This window comes from Ranitomeya imitator, chromosome 2 (assembly GCF_032444005.1).
Source record: "Ranitomeya imitator isolate aRanImi1 chromosome 2, aRanImi1.pri, whole genome shotgun sequence".
Classification (NCBI taxonomy): Eukaryota; Metazoa; Chordata; class Amphibia; order Anura; family Dendrobatidae; genus Ranitomeya; species Ranitomeya imitator.
This window is the reverse complement of record NC_091283.1, coordinates 583,033,724-583,059,683: the sequence shown is the minus strand read 5'-3', so window position 1 is coordinate 583,059,683 and position 25,960 is coordinate 583,033,724. Positions and strand designations below refer to the sequence as shown.

The 25,960-nt window shown below is 47.1% G+C and overlaps 1 protein-coding gene across 2 annotated transcripts in view; it reads left to right on the top strand.

Annotated features, from left to right (window-relative positions):
* LOC138665084 (protein-glutamine gamma-glutamyltransferase E-like) overlaps positions 1–25,960 on the top strand; it is a 173,896-nt gene that overhangs the window by 145,156 nt on the left and 2,780 nt on the right. For both annotated transcript variants that reach the window (XM_069752257.1, XM_069752256.1), the window contains 2 exons: positions 9,023–9,180; positions 9,949–10,082. In XM_069752257.1, coding sequence (XP_069608358.1) covers positions 9,023–9,180; positions 9,949–10,082 — 292 coding nt within the window. The remainder of the gene's footprint in view (positions 1–9,022; positions 9,181–9,948; positions 10,083–25,960) is intronic.

Below are 25,960 nucleotides of genomic sequence, written 5' to 3'. Positions count from 1 at the left end.
ACACTGGGGCCAGGACAGAGCCTTGTGGTACCCTCCTTGAAACACTCTTCCAATTGGATGTGCAATCATTTATTACTATACTTTCAGTACGATCACTGAGCAAGTTATGAGTCCACCTAACCATAAACTTGTCAGTCACATACTTGGTCATTTTTTCAATAAGGATAGTATGAGACACATTATCAAATACTGTGCTGAAGTCGAGTTATACTATATCTACCGCCTTTCCCTGATCCACTCACTCAGTGATTCCATCATAGAAGGAAATTAGATTAGTCTGGCATGACTTGTTTGCTACAAACCCATGCTGACTCTGGTTAATTACTGTATTCTTATCGAAGTACTAACATACACGCTGTTTAATAATTTTTTCAAAGATCTTTTCTGGTATATAAGTAGAGCTCTTTGGCCTGTAATTTCCTGGCTCCATCTTCTTTCCTTTTTTTGAAGACAGGGACACCATTCTTCAATCTTCTGGGATGTCTCCTGTTCTCCAGAATTTTTCAAAGAATTTGGATCGCGATTCCGCAATTTCCTCTGCAATCTCTTTCAGTACCCTAGGAAGTAATTAATCTGGACCAGGAGATTTTAATTAATATAAATTAGCTATGTGTTCTCACACCATCTCTCTATTTAATGATAATGTGGATTCTTTTATTCTTTTGATAGCACCATCAAGATCATTTGATGTTACAATTGCTTTCTTTGAGAACACAGATACAAAATAGAAATGGAAAAGTTCAGCCTTCTCAATGTCATTACTGACCACTTCAGTCCTTGCATCCTGTAAATTCTGTAGCATCTTTAACTTTTGCTTTTCTTTTGACATACCCCTAAAATCTTTTTTTATTGCTTTTGGTCTCCCTTGTAAGTCTCACTTCTAACGTTAACCCTGTATTCCCTGCAGACAGCATTATATTCTTCTTTCCATTTAGTATACATTTATTTTTTGCTTTTTAATAAGTGTTTAAGTTTTGTGCTCATCCATCCCGGTCTCTTTAAATGCTTCAAATTCTTCATTCTTTTCTAGATTGTTACTGATTGTGCAGTGAGAATTTCATTTAGCATAATCTCCCATCCTTCTTGGACATTTCTGTCCTTTAGACCATCCAGCCATTGGACCTTTCCTACCCTCTTTCTGAGTCCATTAAAATATGCCTTTCTGAAGTTCAATCTTAAAGTCAAAGTCCTTGCTGGTCTTCTTCCTAAATTCCCAGCCACCTTTACTTCCTCAACCATTTCCTCCCTTTTGGTTAGAATTACGCCCAAGATTGCAGATCTTCTTCTTCGCCCTCCTGCCTATTGAAAGATAAAGTTGTCAGCAGGAGAAAATAAGAATTTTCTGGACCCATTACTTTTGCTTGAGAGAGATTTCCAACAAATATCAGGATAGTTAAAATCTCCCATGATCACTATGTCATACTTTTTTGAGACATCTGATGTAAAAAGAGTTCATCCATTTCTTCAGTCTGTCCAGGTGGACTATAGTAATTACCTTTAATCCTTTCCTTCAATCAAATGTCCTTTCTGTTCTTCTCTCCTTGTATTCTTACCCAAATAGTTTCTGCAGAGCTACCATTCTCTGAAGCTTGGATCTCTGTGGAGATATAATTTTCCTAACATACAATGCAACATCTCCTCCCTTATTGTTAATCATTTTTCTATAAAATAAGCTGTAGCCTTCATGGTTTTGTATTCCAATCTTGTGTAGAGATGATACTGGAAATTATTATTATTATTTATATAAATCTGCTGATTGTTTGTCCAATAGCGGAGGTGTATAGCGAGAACATGAGGGTGCCTAGGACTGAGCCTTGAGGACCCTCAATAGTAAGAGTAAGATTAGAGGAATAAGAGCCAGCAAAAGATACAGCAAAAGAGCAGTCAGAGAGGTAGGAAGAATACCAGGAGAGAATGGTATCCTTAAGGCTGATAAAGTGGAGCATATTGAGGAGCAGCTTGTGATCCACAGTGCCAAATGCTGCATAGAGATGCAGGAGAATCAGCAGAGAGCAGTGACCAATAGGTTTAGGTGTTAGCAGATTGTTAGAGAATTTAGTAAGGGCAGTTTGAGTAGAGTGTAAAGAGGGAAACCAGATTGTAAAGGGTCAAGAATAGAATTATATGAAAGATGGTAGATTAAACCAGAGTGGACCAAGCATTCCAGGAGATTAGAAATGGAGGGAAGATTAGAGACATGTTTGTAGTTAGCAGTGTAGTTCTGTTTGAGGGAATTTTTTTTAGCAAAGGGATTATGTCAGCGTGTTTGAATGAAGAGGGAAAGAAAATGAGCTTGATCTATTAAGACTGATGTTTCTTATGCCAGTATTAAAGATTGATGTTCAGGACTACATTGTGCTCTATTCATTAAGACATGTATGCCACTTAATGAATAGGGTGCATCTTATCACTGGCATGCACTTCCATGTGCCTCACCAGAAAAATTGCTCCAGTCTTAGGGAGTAACATTTCCTAATCTTATGCCAGTCTTAAAGATGGACGTGCAGGATTATGTTACTTTTGAATAAGTTATTGTGCCACACCCTGTCCTGCCCCATCTCTGCCCACTTTGGCAGAAACTGTTGTGAAAATGCCAAAAATCATACTTTTTTTGTGTGCAACTTTGTGTTTTATATCTGTAATCTGATGATTAATCGGATCTAATGAAGCAGTCTGATGAAGCATTCCAAAATTAATTTTCTGTCGAATCTATATGAAAATGAGGTAATTTTTTGGCAAAGTTAAGATTCAGTGGTAATATAGTTAGGCTTAAAGAAGTTGTCCACTACTTGGACACCCCTTCTCATACCCCACGATTGGCCTCAATAAAATAAAAATGCTTATGCTCACCTCCTGTGCTGGTTCCGTTCCCGTGGGGTTGGCTCTCATTTTTCCCAGGCCTTCGGTTCTGTTGTTGTGACACGCGAGCCCAACATCTAATCAGCGCTGGCGTCACTGTCCCCGACATCTGTTAAGTTGAACATTAAGAAGAAGTGAGAGCTCAGCTGTAGCCCTGACTTAATCTTCATGTTCGAGTCCACAAAAGACGAAGACAGTGACACCAGCGCTGATTTGGCGCCAAGCTCACGAGTCATAACAACCGCATGAAAGCTCTGGGACCGTGAGTGATGTGAAAAAAGCAATACTAAATAAATCCAATTGGATAAATCCAACAAAATCCCACCAATATTATAGGAACACAGCTCTAGTAGGAATTAAAACTTAACCTTTATTAGGTACGAGATAAAAATATACACGAACAATAACAAATAATGTCACCCCAAAACCTATAATGGTATTAAATGATGTAGCCTGTCAGATGAAACATCACTTACGGGTGATACCAATATAGACTGTTAGTGAGAACAATCATTATAAAATGCCAAATATGCTGTCCCACATTCTCAAGATACCTCTGGTTAATAACACAAGCACATAAGTGCAAAAAATGTTAGGCCAGGTAACCTTGTATGTATAGGTATTGGCAGGTATCAACAAAACAGATAATAGACAGGCGGGAGGAGGATAAGGCAAATACGGTAGAAATCATATACAGTACAAATGTTTAAAACAGGAATGATCTCACCAATTGCCGTGACTCAGGTCAGTGTAGCCCATGGTTCGCTGAGGTGGAAAGATCCATGAAGCAGTGATATAAGGAGACAATACCCTGTCAATCCCTAAAAGGGCTAGCCGTAAACCTATATCCCCGAGCTCCCGCCCTTACAAGGGCAGTCCACAACTACCCCTGAGCAAAAATCATGCCCTGCACTCTCCCTATAAGAATGTCCCGACGCGTTTCTTCGCAGGCCGTATCATCAGGGGACTTGCCTGCCTGGGAGCTAAAAGTGCACGAGTGCTATAATCAAGGACAAAAGAACCTGCCACCCTCCACAGAGTTACATCCCGCCTGTCTATTATCTGTTTTGTTGATACCTGCCAATACCTATACATACAAGGTTACCTGGCCTAACATTTTTTGCACTTATGTGCTTGTGTTATTAACCAGAGGTATCTTGAGAATGTGGGACAGCATATTTGGCATTTTATAATGATTGTTCTCACTAACAGTCTATATTGGTATCACCCGTAAGTGATGTTTCATCTGACAGGCTACATCATTTAATACCATTATAGGTTTTGGGGTGACATTATTTGTTATTGTTCGTGTATATTTTTATCTCGTACCTAATAAAGACCGTGAGTGATGCCACCACTGGAACAGCAGTGGCACGGGAGGTGTGTAAAGGCTTTTCTATTTTTTTTATTTTATCGGGGCCAGATATTTACCCCTTCCCGACCTTTGACACACCGTATGCGTCATGAAAACCCGTGCCATTTCGACCTGTGACGCAGCATATGCGTCATGGCCGGATTGGGCTCCTGCAGGCCGGGTGAAAGGGTTAACTCCAATCTCACCCGGCCTGCAGGGACAGGAGGAGTTGTACTTTAGCCCAGGGTGGGTGGCTTCACCCCCTCCCCCCGTGGCTACGATCGCTCTGATTGGCTGTTGAAAGTGAAACTGGCAATCAGAGCGATTTGTAATATTTCACCTAAAAAACTGGTGAAATATTACAATCCAGCCATGGCCGATGCTGCAATATCATCGGCCATGGCTGGAAACACTGATGTGCCCCCACCCCACCCCACCGATCGCCCCCCCAGCCCTCCGATCTGTGGTCCGCTCCCCTCCGTCCTGTGCTCCGCTCCCCCATCCTCCTGTCCGCTCCCCCCGGGCTCCAATCCCACCCCCTCTGCTCCAATCCCACTCCCCTGCAGTCCGATCCACCCCCCCGTGCTCCAACCCCCCCCCTGCAGTCCGATCCACCCCCCCGCACTCCGATCCACCCCCCCCGCACTGTGATCCACCCCCCCGCACTGCGATCCACCCCCCCATGCTCCGATCCACCCCCGTGCTCCCCCCCACCCCATCATACTTACCGAGACCCCGTCCTTCTTTCCTGGGCGCCGCCATCTTCCAAAATGGCGGGCGCACAGATTCATTTCAAGTGCATTTTGATCACTGTGATAAAACCTCACAGTGATCAAAATAAAAAAAATACTAAATGACCCCCCCTCTTTGTCACCCCCATAGGTAGGGACAATAATTAAATAAAGAAAACATTTTTTTCTTCCACTAAGGTTGGGATTAGGGTTAGGACTAGGGTTAGGGCTAGGGTTAGGGTTAGTTCTAGGGTTAGGGTTAGGGCTAGGGTTAGGGTTAGGGTTTCGGTATGTGCACACGTATTCTGGTCCTCTGCGGATTTTTCCGCAGCGGATTTGATAAATCCGCAGTGCTAAACTGCTGCGGATTTATCGCCGTTTTTCTGTGCATTTCACTGCGGTTTTACAACTGCGGTTTACTATTGGAGCAGTTGTAAAACCGCTGCGGAATCCACAGAAAGAATTGACATGCTGCGGAATGTAAACCCCTGCATTTCCGTGCAGTTTTTCTGCAGCATGTATACAGCGATTTTTGCTTCCCATAGGTTTACATTGAACTGTAAACCGCAGCATTTTCCGCAGCGTGTGCACATACCTTTAGAATTAGGCTATGTGCACACGGTGCGGATTTGGCTGCGGATCCACAGCGGATTGGCTGCTACAGATTCGTAGCAGTTTTCCATCAGGTTTACAGTACCAAGTAAACCTATGGAAAACTAAATCCACTGTGCCCATGGTGCGGAAAATACAGCGTGGAAACGCTGCGTTGTATTTTCGGCAGCATGTTAATTCTTTGTGCGGATTCCGCAGCGTTTTACACCTGTTCCTCAATAGGAATCCGCAGGTGAAATCCACACAAAAAACACTGGAAATCCGCGGTAAATCCACAGGTAAAACGCAGTGCCTTTTACCTGCGGATTTTTCAAAAATGGTGCGGAAAAATCTCACACGAATCCGCAACGTGGGCACTTAGCCTTAGGGTTAGGGTTGGAATTAGGGTTGTGTTTAGGGTTGTGATTTAGGTTATGGCTACAGTTGGGATTAGGGTTAGGGGTGTGGGGGGTTAGTGTTGGAGGTAGAATTGAGGTGTTTCCACTGTTTAGGCACATCAGGGGTCTCCAAACGCAACATGGCGCCACCATTGATTCCAGCCAATCTTGTATTCAAAAAGTCAAATGGTGCTCCCTCACTTCCGAGCCCCGACATGTGCCCAAACAGTGGTTTACCCCCACATATGGGGTACCAGCATACTCAGGATAAACTGCGCAACAATTATTGGTGTCCAATTTCTCCTGTTACCCTTGTGAAAATAACAAATTGCTTGCTAAAACATCATTTTTGAGGAAAGAAAAATGATTTTTTATTTTCACGGCTCTGCGTTGTAAACGTCTGTGAAGCACTTGGGGGTTCAAAGTGCTCACCACATATCTAGATAAGTTCCTTGGGGGGTCTAGTTTCCAAAATGGGGTCACTTGTCAGGGGTTTCTACTGTTTAGGCACACCAGGGGCTCTGCAAATGCAACGTGACGCCCGCAGACCATTCCATCAAAGTCTGCATTTCAAAAGTCACTACTTCCCTTCTTAGCCCCGACGTGTGCCCAAACAGTAGTTTACCCCCACACATGGGGTATCAGCGTACTCAGGAGAAACTGGAAACAACTTTTGCGGTCCAATTTCTCCTGTAACGCTTGGGAAAATAAAAAATACTGGGCTTAAAAATTATTTTTGAGGAAAGAAAACGTATTTATTATTTTCACAGCTCTGCGTTATAAACTTCTGTGAAGCACTTGGTGGTTCAAAGTGCTCACCACATATCTAGATAAGCTCCTTTTGTGGTCTAGTTTCCAAAAAGGGGTCACTTGTGGGGGTTTCTACTGTTTGGCCACATCAGGGTCTCTGCAAACGCAATGTGACGCCCACAGAGCATTCCATCAAAGTCTGCATTTCAAAACGTCACTACTTCACTTCCGAGCCCCGGCATGTGCCCAAACAGTGGTTTACCCCAACATATGGGGTATCACCGTACTCAGAAGAAACTGGACAACAACTATTGGGGTCAAATTTCTCCTGTTACCCTTGGGAAAATTAAAAAATTCTGGGCTAAAAAATCATTTTTGAGAAAAGAATTTTTTTTTTTTCATGGTTCTGCGTTATAAACTTCTGTGAAGCACTTGGGGGTTCAAAGTGCTCACCACACATCTAAATTAGTTCCTTTGGGGGTCTAGTTTCCAAAATGGGGTCATTTGTGGGGGATCTGCAATGTTTAGGCACACAGGGGCTCTCCAAACGCAACATGGCGTCCGCTAATGATTGGAGCTAATTTTCCATTTAAAAAGCCAAATGGCGTGCCTTCCCTTCTGAGCCCTGCCGTGCGCCAAAACAGTGGTTTACCCCCACATATGGGGTATCAGCGTACTCAGGACAAACTGGACAACAACATTTGGGGTCCAATTTCTCCTATTACCCTTGGCAAAATAGGAAATTCCAGGCTAAAAAATAATTTTTGAGGAAAGAAAAGTTATTTTTTTATTTTCATGGCTCTGCGTTATAAACTTCTGTGAACCACCTGGGGGTTTAAAGTTCTCAATATGCATCTAGATAAGTTCCTTGGGGGGTCTAGTTTCCAAAATGGGGTCACTTGTGGGGGAGCTCCAATGTTTAGGCACACAGGGGCTCTCCAAACGCGACATGATGTCCGCTAACAATTGGAGCTAATTTTCCATTCAAAAAGTCAAATGGCGCGCCTTCCCTTCCGAGCCTTGCTGTGTGCCCAAACAGTGGTTTACCCCCACATTTGAGGTATCGACGTACTCAGGAGAAATTGCCCAACAAATTTTAGGATCCATTTTATCCTATTGCATATGAGAAAATGAAAAAATTGAGGCATAAAGAATTTTTTTGTGAAAAAACAGTACTTTTTCATTTTTACAGATCAATTTGTGAAGCACCTGAGGGTTTAAAGAGCTCATTAGGCATCTAGATAAGTTCCTTGGGGGGTCTAGTTTCCAAAATGGGGTCAATTGTGGGGGAGCTCCAATGTTTAGGCACACAGGGGCTCTCCAAACGCGACATGGTGTCCGCTAACGAAGGAGATAATTTTTCATTCAAAAAGTCAAATGGCGCTCCTTCCCTTCCAAGCCCTGCCGTGCGCCCAAACAGTGGTTTACCGCCACATATGAGGTATCAGCGTACTCAAAACAAATTGGACAACAACGTTCGTGGTTCAGTTTCTCCTTTTACCATTGGGAAAATAAAAAAATTGTTGCTAAAATAATTTTTGTGACTAAAATGTTAAATGTTCATTTTTTCCTTCCATGTTGCATCTGCTGCTGTGAAGGACCTGAAGGGTTAATAAACTTCTTGAATGTTGTTTTGAGTACCTTGAGGGGTGCACTTTTTAGAATGGTGTCACTTTTGGGTATTTTCAGCCATATAGACCCCTCAAACTGACTTCAAATGTGAGGTGGTCCCTAAAAAAATGGTTTTGTAAATTTTGCTGTAAAAATGAGAAATCGCTGGTCAAATTTTAACCCTTATAACTTCCTAGCAAAAAAAAATTTTGTTTCCAAAATTGTGCTGATGTAAAGTATACATGTGGGAATTGTTATTTATTAACTATTTTGTGTCACATAACTCTCTGGTTTAACAGAATAAAAATTCAAAATGTGAAAATTGCGAAATTTTCAAAATTTTCGCCAAATTTCCGTTTTTATCACAAATAAACGCAGAATTTATTTACCTAAATTTACCACTAACATGAAGCCCAATATGTCACGAAAAAACAGTCTCAGAACTGCTAGGATCCGTTGAAACGTTCCTGAGTTATTACCTCATAAAGGGACACTGGTCAGAATTGCAAAAAGCGGCAAGGTCTTTAAGGTCACAATAGGCTGGGTCATGAAGGGGTTAAGATCAAGAAGGGGTTTTTACTAGTAGTGGACAACCACTTTAAGTCTGTAGGCCAATATGCTAACATATATAGTAAAATCATATTACTGTAAGAATAATTAACTTTTAAAACATTTATGGAATCCAAAGTGATAACATATTGAAAAATAATAAAACATTTTTTTTACAGAGAAGGAAATTCCAATAAAGATTCCATATTCCCAATATGAAGATGCATTAACTACAGATAATACGATTAATGTGACAGCTGTATGTCAGATCGAAAACTGGGGTGATCTGTTTGCAGAAAATAACATTGTTTTGAAGAAACCACCACTTGAAACTAAGGTATAATACCTGCTCTCATACCTAAGACTCTTTGCAGGAACTTTTCGCATTTCTAATAGTCTCCTATAGACTGTGGTGATTTGAATCCTCATAAACCTCTTCTAATGTAAAATCAGATGACTTACATGGAGTTTAGCTAAGACGGTACCTTAAAAAAAAAGAAAATAAGCTTATATAGTAAGAACATTAAACGGAAACTGTCACATTGTACAGGCAGTCTGATCCGTGGACAGCAAGGGATGAAGAAGAATGATATATTGTAATGTCTTATTAGAAAAGATTCCATATAAATTGTATTTGATTCACTGAAATCCCTAATTTTTGTTGTTTATGAGTCCAGTGGGTGGTCCTACTCACTCAATGGACTGATGGACTCATACGCATGCAAACACCATGGATGTGAATAAAATGGAAGTTTTTTGGAAAGTTTTTCCACAAAAACGTGTATCACTCTGATCAGCTTCTCCTGCTCTTTGACCTCCTGTCTGCAAATCAGATACCATTTTCAACATGACAAGTTCCCTTTAATCCTATAAATAGTGATGAACTAACACTTGTGATCATCTGCTGGACTCAAGTTCTGACACACTAAAAAGGCCCAGATATCAGGAGCCATGATGTTCAGTAAAGGACAGCACCATTTGTAGTTATCCTGGTCTTTGGGCCTATTTTTTTTTCTGGTGAGCAGATTTATCACTTCAAATGTTAAATTAATGTATGGACAAGATTTACAGCAATTTCACAAACATTCCTCTCCTCCTCTTTTAGGCTTTGGGGACAGCTGTGTTGGGTAAAGCAGTAACTGTTGAGGTCAAATTTACCAACCCATTACCTACTCCTTTGAAGAACTGTGTGCTTACAGCAGAGGGCAGTGGCTTAACAAAAAATGAACTACAGAAGAGGTGAGTACTGTTCTGTTAGTGGTACCAAGTTACTATAATTATGAAACTATGCCAACTACCTGTTGTGGCATTTAGAGATTCAGTGATTATCTATGGTTGTGTTGCATGTTAGGCATTAGGATAAAATCAAACCAGCAAAGCAAGAACCTTTCATTTTTTATGTATAAAAACTAGATGACGTTTCATCGCTATAGGTATTCTGTATGTCCGTTCAGGCCTGTATGTCATTTACATGTATAATTTTTACATTAATATGACACCTGTTTTACATCCAAAATGAAAAATAGAAATTCCAATTTAGTCTCTTAACGTAAAAACTTTGTAACAGGATGTTATACTGATAATGTCATAAGTGGCAAACAGCCATAGCAGCTAATTGCTAGCCAAATAATTGCTGGACTTATCAGAAAAATTGCTGTTTTACTCTCAATATCAAGGGATTGCTTGTAGCTAGTCAAAGAACCATATCCGCTAATTTCGACTGCAATTTTGGGCCGCAACATGGCTCCTCCATAGTCGTGACCATGTCTTGGCAGCTTTTTCACACCTTTATACATGAAATGAATGAATCAAATAAAAGAAAACTACAAAACATGGACAAAAGTTTTGCTACACCTACACATTTCGCCTACATGATTCCAGGAATGTGTGACTATCGGCCTAACCTTATAAAATCCCAAGACCTACCAGTTCGCCATCCCCATACCTAAACAAATTAAGACATCACACTGACTATGTAATTTTTTTTAAATTTTGTCAGATATTGATGTTTCACTATTCCACGCCCTTCCCCTTCTTTTTTTTTACTTTTCCCACACTTTCATCTTCTTCATCATCAGCATCTTTGACATCAACTTCTTCACCTTATTCATCTTCTTCTTCATCTTCTACCTATTTTTTTTTTTTTATTACATTCTTCATATTAATTTTATTCAACTATTATTATTCTTCCTATTCTACTTCTTCATCATATTCTCATTTGTGACAGGCATTCCCGTAGTTGTTATCTATAAAAGTTTGAAGATTACACCTTCCGTTCTGCCAGTCACAAAACTTACATTTGTCCGCGTTCAGTTTGGCCTGCAGCATCAGGCTTTATCCAGGGGCACCACGAGGAGGAACGGACTCACCCCCATACACTGCTTAGTCTTCTTCTGCATATAATTTAGATAATATCTTTTGCTCTGATATTAAGTGTTATGCTTAATGTTCTTTTGCTCTTTGTTCTGCAGCCTCTTGTTCTTCTGCTTCTCGGTCTTCCATGTCGTCGTCTCCAGGGTCGTCGTCTCCAGGGTCGTCGTCTACGCCGGCGGCGTCTACGCCGTCGTCGTCGTCATCGGGGTGGTCTTCCGGGTCGTCGACTTTAGGGTCTTCAACTTGGAAATGTAGCAGAAGGTACAAGAAGGCTGAGAAAATGCCAAGAACCAGCTGATGGAACTGGAACTCGGATGGCTACCCGAAGGTTCAAGAGCCTATGGAACTACCGAGGACCAGCTGACGTTACTGGAACCCGGTTATTAAGCAGGAGGTACCCGTGCTAAAAAGCACTACCAAGGACCGCCTGACGTTGGCGGAACTCGGATACCCAGAAGGAGGCACCTAAGCAAAAGGCTCTGCCCGGAACCAGCTGACGTTACTGGAACCAGGATGGGTAGCAGAAGGTCCAAGAGCCAATGGAACTACCGAGGACCAGCTGACGTTACTGGAACCCGGTTACTAAGCAGGAGGTACCCATGCCTGAAAGCACTACCAAGGACCACCTGACGTTGGTGGAACTTGGATACCCAGAAGGAGGCACCTAAGCCAAAGGCTCTGCCCGGAACCAGCTGACGGTACTGGAACCAGGATGGGGAGCAGAAGGTACAAGAGCAAAAGACACTGCCGAGAACCAGCTGACGGTGCTGGAACCAGGATGTGGACCAGAAGGTCCACAGGAGAGGAGAGAACAGCTAGTCCGCGAGGCAGCCACAGTTACCGAACGCCAACAGTCCTACAGGGGGAGCTTGGCCTACTGGCACTACAGAACCAGCCTTGACTACCAATTCACGCAGCCCACATAGGAAGCTCCTAAACTGGAGGCACCCTGGAGTAGGCTAACCCGACCGCAACACGACGGGGCAAGCATAGGCGTCTCAGTGAGCTTGACACAACCTGGAAACAGCTGACGGTGCTGGAAGCAGGCTGGGCACGAGGAAGTACCCGTGACAAAAACACTGCCGAGAACCAGCTGGCGGTGCTGGAACCCGGATGCGTCGCCACAGTGTGCAAGAGCCAATGGCACGACCGAGGACCAGCTGACGGTGCTGGAACCCGGTTACTAAGCTGTAGGTGCCCGCGCTTAAAAGCACTACCAAGGACCGCCTGACGTTGGCGGAACTCGGATACCCAGGAGGAGGCACCTAAGCCAAAGGCTCGGCCTGGAACCAGCTGACGGTGCTGGAACCAGGATGTGAACCAGAAGGTCCACAGGAGAGGAGAGGACAGCTAGGCCGCGAGGCAGCCGCAGTTACCGAACCCCAACAGTCCTACAGGGGGAGCTTGGCCTACTGGCACTACAGAACCAGCCTTGACTACCAATTCACGCAGCCCACATAGGAAGCTCCTAAACTGGAGGCACCCTGGAGTAGGCTAACCCGACCGCAACATGACGGGGCAAGCATAGGCGTCTCAGTGAGCTTGACACAACCCGGAAACAGCTGACGGTGCTGGAAGCAGGCTGGGCACGAGGGAGTACCCGTGACAAAAACACTGCCGAGAACCAGCTGGCGGTGCTGGAACCCGGATGCGTCGCCCCAGTGTGCAAGAGCCAATGGCACGACCGAGGACCAGCTGACGGTGCTGGAACCCGGTTACTAAGCTGTAGGTGCCAGCGCTTAAAAGCACTACCAAGGACCGCCAGACGTTGGCGGAACTCGGATACCCAGGAGGAGGCACCTAAGCCAAAGGCTCGGCCTGGAACCATCTGACGGTGCTGGAACCAGGATGTGGACCAGAAGGTCCACAGGAGAGGAGAGAACAGCTAGGCCGCGAGGCAGCCGCAGTTACCGAACCCCAACAGTCCTACAGGGGGAGCTTGGCCTACTGGCACTACAGAACCAGCCTTGACTACCAATTCACGCAGCCCACATAGGAAGCTCCTAAACTGGAGGCACCCTGGAGTTGGCTAACCCGACCGCAACACGACGGGGCAAGCATAGGCGTCTCAGTGAGCTTGACACAACCCGGAAACAGCTGACGGTGCTGGAACCAGGCTGGGCACGAGGGAGTACCCGTGACAAAAACACTGCCGAGAACCAGCTGGTGGTGCTGGAACCCGGATGCGTCGCCCCAGTGTGCAAGAGCCAATGGCACGACCGAGGACCAGCTGACGGTGCTGGAACCCGGTTACTAAGCTGTAGGTGCCCGCGCTTAAAAGCACTACCAAGGACCGCCAGACGTTGGCGGAACTCGGATACCCAGGAGGAGGCGCCTAAGCCAAAGGCTCGGCCTGGAACCAGCTGACGGTGCTGGAACCAGGATGTGGACCAGAAGGTCCACAGGAGAGGAGAGAACAGCTAGGCCGCGAGGCAGCCGCAGTTACCAAACCCCAACAGTCCTACAGGGGAAGCTTGGCCTACTGGCACTACAGAACCAGCCTTGACTACCAATTCACGCAGCCCACATAGGAAGCTCCTAAACTGGAGGCACCCTGGAGTTGGCTAACCCGACCGCAACACGACGGGGCAAGCATAGGCGTCTTAGTGAGCTTGACACAACCCGGAAACAGCTGACGGTGCTGGAACCAGGCTGGGCACGAGGGAGTACCCGTGACAAAAACACTGCCGAGAACCAGCTGGCGGTGCTGGAACCCGGATGCGTCGCCCCAGTGTGCAAGAGCCAATGGCACGACCGAGGACCAGCTGACAGTGCAGGAACCCGGTTAGTAAGCTGTAGGTGCCCGCGCTTAAAAGCACTACCAAGGACCGCCTGACGTTGGCGGAACTCGGATACCCAGGAGGAGGCACCTAAGCCAAAGGCTCGGCCTGGAACCAGCTGACGGTGCTGGAACCAGGATGTGGACCAGAAGGTCCACAGGAGAGGAGAGAACAGCTAGGCCGCGAGGCAGCCGCAGTTACCGAACCCCAACAGTCCTACAGGGGGAGCTTGGCCTACTGGCACTACAGAACCAGCCTTGACTACCAATTCACGCAGCCCACATAGGAAGCTCCTAAACTGGAGGCACCCTGGAGTTGGCTAACCCGACCGCAACATGACGGGGCAAGCATAGGCGTCTCAGTGAGCTTGACACTACCCGGAAACAGCTGACGGTGCTGGAACCAGGATGCGTTGCCTATTAAAGATTGTCTTCCTACAGCCCCAACTAGCGGTGTTGGAGCAAAGGGTAAGCAGGGGGAGCAGAGTGTAGGCCAAAGCCTGCACTGGAGGCAGCTTTGTGTCTGCGTTGCGTTTGCAGGACACTTTGCCGGCTACACAGTGGGGGAACAGCTGGCGTTGCTGAACCCCACTGACACAATGGCGGATGTTTTTCTCTGTGCAGCTAGCACTTCTGGGCAAAAACTAGCAGTGTTAGAGCCCAGGGGTAGCAGGAGGAGGAGAGGAGCAGAGTGTAGGCCGAAGCCTAGTTGAACCAATTTCAAAGGTAACCTTTAACCCCCCCTCAGGTGTTACAAAGTACAAGAGCCACACCTTGTGCAGCATTAATGCTGCACAAGTCAAAGTTTGCTCTATTAATTTGTCTACTTGCACACGCTGAATGAAACACGTACACAATTTAGCCCATTATACAGTCAAACTGTAGTGGAGGCGTGATTTGTCTTTTTAAGGAGACGCAGCACAGGTGTCCCAAATAACACCTTGGTGCATGGGCGCAGCTTCCTGAGCATTGTTATTTGCTGTACAGGAGTCTGCGCTCTTGTTATCCCTTGGCCATGCGCTGTTAGTGCTGCCTGTCTTCTGACCTCATTTCATGTTGGCCGGTGCGGTTGACGATGGCCATAAATCCCAGACCCACAGTGCCTTTTCATAAAGTCACACTGCGGTGCTGGGATTCGTGGCCTTGAGCAGTAAATATTTTCGCCGCTCACACACGTCCTTACACCTGCTTCAGACTGGGCGGCCTCTGCTGATCCCTTCTCGCATGCCGCGGCCATGAGGCCGCAGTCTGAAGAAGGCGGAAGGAGATGAGTGACGACAGGCGAACATATGCACTGCTCGTGCCCATAAACCACACCCTCGCTGACAAAATAAATAAGACACCGAGGGGCGTTGTTTCTAGCAGGGCGGACGCACAGGCGCAGGCAGCCAACTAATGATGTCAGGGTGGTGCTGCGTACCATTAGAAAGGAAAGTCACACCTCAGGGACAGTGGAATGGTCTCAATGAGACACATTTTGTACGTGTTGAGTTCCACGTTGGCAAGGAGAAAAAGTCAGCCACCTTGTACAAATACAGCATTACTGCTGTACAAGGTGGCTGTTATACATAGAAACACCTTGGGGTGGGTGGCAGGGTCCCTTTAATTTCAGTTCATGTGCCTGCGTGGCGTTTGCAGGTCACGTTGCCGGCTATACAGCAGGGGAACAGCTGGCGGTGCTGAACCCCACTAACACATTGGCTGGTGTTTTTCTCTGTGCAGCTAGCAGTTCCGGGCAAAAACATGCGGTGTTAGAGCCCAGGGTCAGCAGGAGGAGGAGAGGAGCAGAGTGTAGGCCGAAGCCTGCACTGGTGGCAGCTTTTGTTCTGTTGTGCCAGCGTGGCTTGTGCTGGACACGTTGCCGACTACACAGCAGGGGAACAGCTGGCGGTGCTGAACCCCACTAACACATCAGCTAGTGTTTTTTCTGTGTAGACAACACTTCCAGGTGGCAACTGACAGTGTTGAAACCCAGGGAATCAAAGAGGAGCAGAGTGTAGGCCGAATCCTGCAGTGGAGCAAGTTGAAAGGGAACCTTTAACTCCCCCCCCCCCAGGCATTTGTTGCTGAAAGAGCCATCTTGTACAGCAGTAATACTGCACATGGAAAATGGTGGCTCCTAAAATTATGCTCCTTGCAAACGCTGAAGTACACACTCATATAATGTGTCCCCTCACACCGTCAAACTGTCACGGAAGTGGGACTTTCCTTTGTAATGTGACACAGCACAGCCGTCATTCCAACCCCCTTGGTGCCGTGCGCCACCTCCTTAACGTTGTTTGGTTCTGTCACGGAGCCCGCGCTGTAATTTTATCCCTTGGCCATGCACAGTTAGCGGTGCCCGTCTTCTGACATCATTTAGGTGTCAGGCTGGCAGTGCCTGTGCGTCAAAGCTGCCCGAGATACAACCTCGCAGTGTCATCTAATGTAATCCCACTGCGGGCCAGGGATCCATGGGCATGCGCAGTGCATATCATCGCCTCTCACTCACCTCCTTCCTGCTTCTTCAGACTGTGCGGCGTCACGGCCGTGGCATGCTATTAGGGATCAGCTGACGCCACCTAGTCTGAAGAAGCGTGAAGAAGGGGAGTGAGAGGCTAGTATATGCACTGCGCATGGCCATGGATACCAGGCCCACTGTGGGATCACATTAGATGACACTGCGAGGTGGCATTTCGGGCAGCGTGGACGCACAGGCGCAGCCAGGACGACAACAAATGATGTCAGAGGACGGGAAGCGCAAACTGTGCATGGCCAAGGGATAACATAACAGCGCAGGGTCCATGATGGAATCACTCAACGCTAAGGAGGCAGCGCACGGTGCCAAGAGGGTAGCAATGACGGCTGTGCTGCGTCACATTACAAAGGAAAGTCCCACCTCCGGGACGGTTGGACGGTGTGAGGGGACACATTACATGAGTGTGTAGTTCAGCGTTTCCAAGGAGCATAATTTCAAGAGCGACCTTTTCCTTGTGCAGTATTAGGGCTGCACAAGGTGGCTCTTTCAGTAACAAACGCCTAGGGGGGGGGACAGGTCCCCTTACATTTTAGTTGTGCCAGCGTGGCGGTCGCATGACACGTTGCCGGATACACAGCTGGGGATCAGCTGATGTTACTGAACCCCAATAACAGAGGAGCGACTGTTGACTGTGCAGACAGCACTTCCAGGCACCAACTGGCGGTGTTAGAGCCCAGGGACAGCAGGAGGAGCAGATTGGAGGTATTGCCGCACACACAGCTGGGGATCAACTGACGTTACTGAACCCCAATAACAGAGGAGCGACTGTTGACTGTGCAGACAGCACTTCCAGGCACCAACTGGCGGTGTTAGAGCCCAGGGACAGCAGGAGGAGCAGAGGAACAGAGTGTAGGCCGAAGCCTGATTGGAGCAAGTTGAAAGGGAACCTTTAACCCCCCCCAAGATGTTTGTAGCTGAAAGAGCCATCTTGTGCAGCACTAAGGATGCAAAAGGAAAAGGTTGCTCTTTTAATTATGCTCCTTGCAAACACAGAAGTAAACACTAAAAATGTGTCACCTTATACCGTAAAACCGTCCCGGAGGTGGGAATTTCCTTCGTAATGGGACGCAGCACAGCTGTCATTCCTATCCCCTTGGTGCCGTGCGCTGCCTCCTCAGAGTTGTTTTAAGCTGTCACGGAGCCTGCGCTGTTCTGTTATCCCTTGGCCATGCCCAATTAGCGCTGCCTGTCTTCTGACATAATTTGGTGTCAGGCTGTCAGTGCCTGTGCGTCCACGCTGCTCCAGATCTCACCTCGCAGTGTCGTCTAATGTAATCCCACTGCGGGCCTTGGATCCATGGGCATGCACAGTGCATATCCTCGACTCTCACTCCCCTCCTTCCCTCTTCTTCAGACTGTGCGGCGTCACGGCCGTGGCATGCTATTAGGGATCAGCTGACGGCGCACAGTCTAAAGAAGGCGGAGGGAGATGGGCGAGAGCCCGAGGTGAAGATATGCACTGCGCATGCCCATGGATCCCAGGCTCGCAGTGTGATTCAATCAGAAGACACTGCGAGGCGGGTTCTCGGGCAGCGCGGGCGCACAGGCGCAGCCATCCTGACACCAAATTATGTCAGAAGACAGGCAGCGCAAACTGGCCATGGCCAAGGGATAACAGAACAGCGCAGGCTCCGTGACAGCTTAAAACAACGCTGAGGAGGCAGCGCATGGTCCAAGGGGGTAGGAATGACGCCTGTGCTGCGTCACATTATGAAGGAAAGTCCCAGCTCCGGGACGGTATAACGGTATCAGTGAACACATTTTATAAGTGTTAAGTTCTGCGTGTGCAAGGAGCTAAAATAAAAGAGCTACCTTTTCCTTGTGCAACATTACTGCTGCACAAGATGGCTCTTTCAGTAACAAACGCCGAGGGGGGGGGACAGGTTCCCTTACATTTAGGTTGTTGTGCCAGCGTGGCGGTCGCAGGACACATTGCCGGCTACACAGCTGGGGATCAGCTGACGTTACTGAAACCCAATAACACTGGGTCGTATGTTTTGACTGTGCAGCCTGCACTTCTGAGCCGCAACTGGCGGTGTTGGAGCCCAAGAATAGCAGTTCAGGTGGTAGAAAGATGAACTCATCAGGAGACCTGGATGACACCCAATTACTTAATCAGGCAGAGGAGTGGCAAATTCCTGCGAGATCCAGGCCTGGTTCATTTTCAGGAAAGTAAGCCGGTCAACGTTATCGGAGGATAGTCGCATGCGACGGTCTGTTAGTACACCACCTGCGGCACTAAAGACACGTTCCGATAAGACACTAGCCACGGGGCAAGCCAGCACCTCCAATGCATACTGGCTTAGCTCTGGCCATGTATCCAGCTTAGAGACCCAAAACCTGAACGGGGAAGAGCCGTCTGGGAGTACACTAAGAGGGCAAGCCATGTAGTCTGTCACCATCTGACGGAACCGTTGCCTCCTGCTGACTGGAGCCGCCTGTGATGGTGTAGACATTTGGGGCGGGCACACAAAAGTTTTCCACAGTTGTGCCATACTGGGCTTGCCTTGGGCAGAGGCACTGTTTCTGCTCCCTCTTTGTGCAGAGCCTCCTCCTCCACTGCCTCGACGCACTGAGCTGCTTTGTAAAGCACTAGCAGCACTCCTCTCAGTTGGACTGGAGAAGATGATGGAATTCACCAGTGTGTCGTGGTACTCCCGCATTTTACGCTCCCGTGTCAACGCCGGGATGAGGTTTTGGACATTGTCACGGTAGCGAGGATCGAGGAGGGCGTACACCCAATAATCAGGCACGTTGAGAATGTGGTCGATGCGGCGGTCGTCTCTCAGGCACTGCAACATGAAATCAACCATGTGCTGCAGACTGCCAACTGGCCCAGAAACGCTGTCCCCTGCTTGAGACATGATCTCTGCCCGCTCTTCATCACCCCACCCTCGCTGTACACACTGACCACTGGACAATGGTGTAACTCCCTCCTCTGGACGTAGCTCTTCCTCGTCCATTGACTCCTCCTCATCCTCCTCACAAAGGGTCCCCTGCCGACCCCTTTGTGAGGAACCATGTGGCGCTGACTGCCCAGAAGCTGATGGAAAAGGTGACTCCTCATCCTCCACCTCTTCCACATCATCCCTTATCCCTTGCAGGGTTTCTTGAAGCAAGCAGATAAGGGGGACAATCATGCTGACTAGTGCATCATCTGCACTTGCCATCCGCGTGGAATAATCGAAAGGAAGCAAAACCTGACAGACGTCCTTCATATTGGCCCACTCTGTGGTTGTGAAGTCTGAGCGGCACTGACTGCGACTTTTTTGCGCCTGATGCAGCTGGTACTCCATTACTGCTTGCTGCTGCTCACACAACCGCTCCAACATATGTAACGTGGAATTCCACCTGGTAGGTAGGTCACATATGATGCGATGTTCAGGAAGGCGAAACCGACACTGCAGAGCAGCAATGCGGGATCTTGCCAAGCTGGAATGCCGCAAGTGAGCACACTCTAGGCGGGCCTTGTGCAGAAGTGCATCAAGATCCGGATAGTCCCTCAGAAAACTCTGCTCAACCAAATTGAGCACATGTGCCAGACATGGGATGTGAGTGAGGTTGCCAAGGCCTAAAGCTGCCACCAGATTTCAGCCATTGTCACACACTACCATGCCTGGCTGGAGATTCGCTGGCACAAACCACACATCGCTCTCCTGCTTTAGGGCATTCCAGAGCTCCTGCGCTGTGTGGCTTCGATTCCCCAAAGAAACTAATTTCAAGACGGCCTGCTAACGTTTGGCCACGGCTGTGCTCATGTCAGTCGTAACAGGTAAACGTTCACGGGTCCATGTGGAGGTGGACTGTGACGGATCCTGCAGCGATGAATCTGAGGAACAGGTGTAAGAGGAGGAGTCAATGCGTACAGACTGGATTCCTGCAATCCTTGGAGTGGGCAGGACACGTCCTGCGCCACTCGCACGGTCTGTACCCGGCTCAACAACATTAACCCAATGGGCAGTGACGGAAAGGTATCGCCCCTGTCCATGTTGACTGGTCCACGCATCGGTTGTGAGGTGGACCTTGCTACTGACGGTGTTCAGTAGCGCGTGTTTTATTTGTCCCTCCACATGCTTGTGCAGGGCAGGGACGGCTTGCCTGCTGAAGTAAAAGCGGCTGGGCACCTTGTACTGTGGAACTGCCAGTGCCATCAAGTCACGGAAGCTGTCAGTCTCCACCAGCCTGAATGAGAGCATTTCCAGCGACAGAAGTTTGGCAATGCCTGCATTCAGAGCCTGTGCTCGGGGGTGGTTTGCCAAGAATGCCCGCCTTTTCTCCCATGCCTGTACTACCGATGGCTGTAGACTAGGCTGGGAGTGTGAGGATGACTGGGAATGTGGTGCTGTGGGTGGAATTACACTAGGTCTCTGGACAACAGTGCCAGAGGTTCTTCCATGGCGATCCTGGGAGGACGCCAAACCAGCTGTGCGTGAGCTGGAGGAAGAGGCAACACGAACTGAAGAGGTGGTAGCTGCCGCTGTTGGTTGGCCTAGGTCTTCAGTGTGTTTTTGTAACTCCACCGCGTGCCTGTTCCGCACATGTTTCCACATATTTGTGGTATTGAGGTTGCTGACACTTTTACCTCTTTTGACTTTCTGATGACACAGCTTGCATTTGACAAAACAAATGTCATTTGCAACTGTGTCAAAAAAGGACCAGGCACTGCAAGTCTTGGGAGCGCCCTTTTTGGCTTTTGAAAGAGACAGGCTCCTAACGGGTCCAAAGTGGAGGCTACAGGCTCCGCAGTCTTCCCCCTCCCTCTCCCTCTTTGGCCCGTTAGGGGAATCTCTTCCTCTGAGCTGCTCCCACCACCTTCCTGTTCCTCACGCCACGATGGGTCAAGGACCTCATCATCTCCACTACCCTCTGCCACCAACTGCTCCTCCTGGGAAGTCTCGGCAGCACAGTACGCACCAGAAAGCGGCACCTGAGTTTCATCATCAGATGCGTACTGCGCTGTGGTCACAGCAGGCACTGACCCACCCGCCTCTTCAGAGTCAGAGAGACAAAGCTGTTGGGCATCACTGCACACTGCCTCTTCTTCCATTTCTCCAATACTGCTTGGCTGGCCCCCTGTTTCCAAGCCAAGAGATTCAGAGAACAGAAGTAGAGACGGCTCCTGTCCTGGGCTCTCTGACTGCCTGGCCAATTTGGCAGGTGGTGAAGAGACAGATGGCTGCTCTCCAGTGGTCTGTGCCTGAGAGGATGTGGCACTAATTGAAGTCGATGCGTTAGCTGCCATCCATCCGACAACGGCTTCAATTTGATCTTCACGCAGCAGCGGTGCACGGCGCTCTCCGACAAAGCTGCGCATGAAGGACTGTTCCCTGCTGAAACTGGGTGATGATGAGTCACCGGTGCCCGCAGCAGGCACAGAATCACCACGTCCTCTCCCTGCTCCTCTCCCTGCTCCACGCCCACGCCCACGACCCTTACTCCCTGCCCTCTTCATCTTGGTTGACAGATAAAGATAAGCAGAAAAGTACTAAGGCCTTAGTGTGCTTATTCCTAAAATGCTCCTCCTAACAGGTGTAAGAAACACTAATGTTGTAAAGTGTGGACTAGACTTTATTATTGATAAAATGTGGCCTACACAAGTGTTAAGTGGTGTTTGGTGAACTTTACTTTTTTTTTTGTGCAGATCGGGCTACAGAGCGAGTTTAACTCACACGGAGACCGTGCAGACAGCCGTAAACGGCGCTGCAAGGCCCAAAAACCCTCCTCTAGGTTATCCTATCTAGTGTTTTTCCACTATTTTGCTGGAGACGGGTGGAAAGACACTAATAGGAAATTGTTTACAAAATTTTCAACAGGCTGCACTAGTTGAAAAAAAAAGGACAAGTTATTTAACGGTATGAGGCAGTGACAAACCCTGAGCTGAATACAACGGGCTGTGGCTGCACACAGACTACAGGGCGAGCTGCGCTCACACGGAGACCGTGCAGACAGCCGTAAACGGCGCTGCAAGGCCCAAAAACCCTCCTCTAGGTTATCCTATCTAGTGTTTTTCCACTATTTTGCTGGACACGGGTGGAAAGACACTAATAGGAAATTTTAGAAAAAATGTGCAGCAGGCTGCACTATGAGCAAAAAAGGACAATGGATAGAACTGTGTGAGGCAGTGTGAACCCCCCCTGAGCTGAATACAACCTGGTATATGGCTGCACACAGACTACAGAGTGAGCTGCACACACACACACACACACACACACAGAGACCTTGCAGAACGCTGTTAAAACAGCGCTGCAAGGCAAGAGCAAAGTGAACTGAACAGTGAACACAGCGTTTGCTAAATTAGCCTTGGAAAAGCAAAATAAAGCAATTAGCTATCTCAACTGGCCCTCAGTTAGAACACAGCGTCCTGTCCCTAACTGAAATCACAGCAGACTGAGCGCAAAATGGCGGCAGCGTTTTTTATAGTGCAGAGTGACATCATTTCAGCAGCCAATCACAGCCTTGCCAGTACTTACATGCCCACCATGCTAAACAGGATGTGCCCACACTTCCATTCATTCCTCATTGGCTGCTGCGTGCAGTTTGAATTCTGGGAACTTCCGATTCCGGTATCCGATACGCGGGAAGTATCGGAATTCGGTATCGGAATTCCGATACCGCAAGCATCGGCCGATACCCGATACTTGCGGTATCGGAATGCTCAACACTAATAAAGAGCATAACCACCTGAAAAGGAGAGGGGGAGGATTTTTGCAACAATCAGCTCCTCCACACTTCATTAGCTGCACAGCACTGGCTGGTACAGTAGGGACCTGCTTACCGTTTTTGTAATAACATTGCACTACATGTGGGTGACCCATCCCTGCACAGGGTTTCCCCTCTACTTCACTGCAATCCAACTCCTTCATAGCCCCCTTGACATTTCTGCCACAGCGAGCACACATGACCCCTTATGCATATGAGTCCCACCACAAATACAAAGCCTTCTCAACACCTTACATTAATGCCAAGGCCCAAATATCTATACTAACCAGGTTGAAATGAGTGGAATACAACCTCAAAAATTCCTGAGAAGGTGCTTCTAAATCACGGTGCCTTGCCATAATCCCACCATGGTGCGCAATGAAATGAGAAACCTCCCAGTTAACTTTGATACACGAATTATTCATCTTGTCTATGTTTCCACGTAAAACACGAAACAATATAAGACCAAACACGTATCAGACCCAGGTGGAGGACAATAGCCCAAGGCATATAGATAAGAAGAACCCGGCATTCAACTTTATGATGCACTTACACTGGATATCTTACACTGGACCTCCTCACCACTAAGCACAGTTTTTTCCTCCATCTGGCTAGATGGATGGTTAACTCTAAATAATCAGAGCATGCGGCTACGGATTTATGATTAAGCCTCACGTATTTCTATCAACTACGTTAGTACGTAACTGATGAAGGTCCCCTGTGACCAAAACGTCTATTGGTACTACGAATAAATTAAGTGCATCATAAACTTAAGTTGACTGTTGGGTTCTTCTTATCTATATGGACGGTGTGGGAACCTGCCTGCGCACCCTTCTCAGTAGTGCTCACGTTTTGTCTTGTCAATAGCCTAAGGCAGTCTTTCTTGATGTCACGGATCAAATCTCTCAAAGCTCTGAAGCTCTAAAACCCAAATAATTCACACCTATGTGTATTACAAGAATATCAGATATTCTATCCCTTGCAATATGAAAATGTAATTTAGGCATTACCTTGTTCCAATGCATGCCCCTGATATTGATCCATAGTACCGATGCAACATCTCTGGAGAGACCCAATTGGTGTTCCACCGATTTAGCTTCAGCCAGAAGAGAACCTCAATAAAGATAAGAGTGTCCTAACACCCTGATCAAAAGGAGATTCATGAAATACAAAAAGGGAGTAAACTGAAATAGAAAAGCAGTGTAAGCCTGACAGGAAACACCATCCATGAACATCCCCACTTATAGCAGGTGTGGTCCAACATAGGATCGATATCTTGCCAAGTACCAACTGCCAATCTTGCACCCAAAATGGAAACACATAAGTAAGGAGAAGGAGGGGTAGCAAAAGATCCATCCATTCTGCCTTCTGCCACTTATACCAACAACATCCCCATGAATACTGTCTGACCACAAATTGTTCATCTGAATAGTACATGGTCCAACAAAAGAGAGAATCTTAATGCCAAAACTAAAACTGTCACTCAACAAGGTATCGAGATATCTACTTAGAAACTGTAGCATCTGATCTATTCTCACTGGAGTCGTGCCTTTTTTTTGAAGACTCATTTAACTTTTCCTTTACTATGTTAAAACACTTGGGGTGGCTTTGGGACCCCCTGCATACACAGCCTTTATTCTCAAACTGGCCAGATGATGCAAAAGAGCACTTCTTATCATTAAATTGCCAACACAACCCTTTCCGTGTACCTGCTGAGGATGCTGCCGTGCTGGTGGCATCCCCAGAGCTCCTGGGAAAGGACTGTAAAGATAAATTTGAGGCACAACCACAAGTTAATATCCTTGTGGTCCTAACGCAAACCTGGTCGCACCGCTTTCATTTGCCTGAATTTCTTATCAAAGTGCAGCTACCTGTACGATCATAAATCCAGTTAACCTCCCCAATAGAGCCAAGTCACAAAACAATACTGCACAATTGTCAGGCACTTTCTCACTGATAGCACTAGCTAATACAATAATTTAGAAAAGTCAGGGGAATAAGTTAATGACGCATCTGTTCCTACTTATATTTCTTACTTTCATCTGGCTTAACCCTGTAAAGATTGAATTTATTAAGTGGCAATAAGGAAAAAATCTCGACAAATTCATGCTTCCAGATTTTATCACAAACTTCTTCCTTCAATTGAAAGCCTACTGTTGTGAATTCCGTTCTAGAGCTCCCTCCTGTGGTTGCTAATGGTATTTTTGTGAGTTCTGCCCTTGGGCTCCCTCTGGTGGTTTCGAGTGGAACTGCTGCTCCTTTAGGTAGCTGTAGCAGCTGCCTTCACTATCGCCTTGCCTGGGTTTGTTATTTAAACCTGCTCTGGGCTTTAGTCCATGCCTGCTGTCAATGTTCTTGGTTGGATTTGGTTCTTTCCTTGGAATTCTCATATGGCCAGTCCTTGTCTGCAAAAGATAAGTTTTTGCTAGTTTTGTTTGTCCATTTGTTTGGACTCTATTGCTTTGCAAATATGTCTCTTTTTGTCCAGCTTGTCACTATGTGTTATTCTGGCTAGCTGGAAGCTCTGGGAAAGCAGATTTGCCCCTCCACACCGTGAGTCAGTGTGGAGTTCATTTTTGTAAACTCTGCATGGATTTTGTAGTTTTTATACTGACCGCACAGTATCCTTTTCTCTCTGTCTATCTAGTTTAGTATTGGCCTCCTTTGCTGAATTCTGATTTCATTTCTGTGTACGTCATTTCCCTCTCCATTCACAGTCAATATTTGTGGGGGGCTATCTTTCCTTTT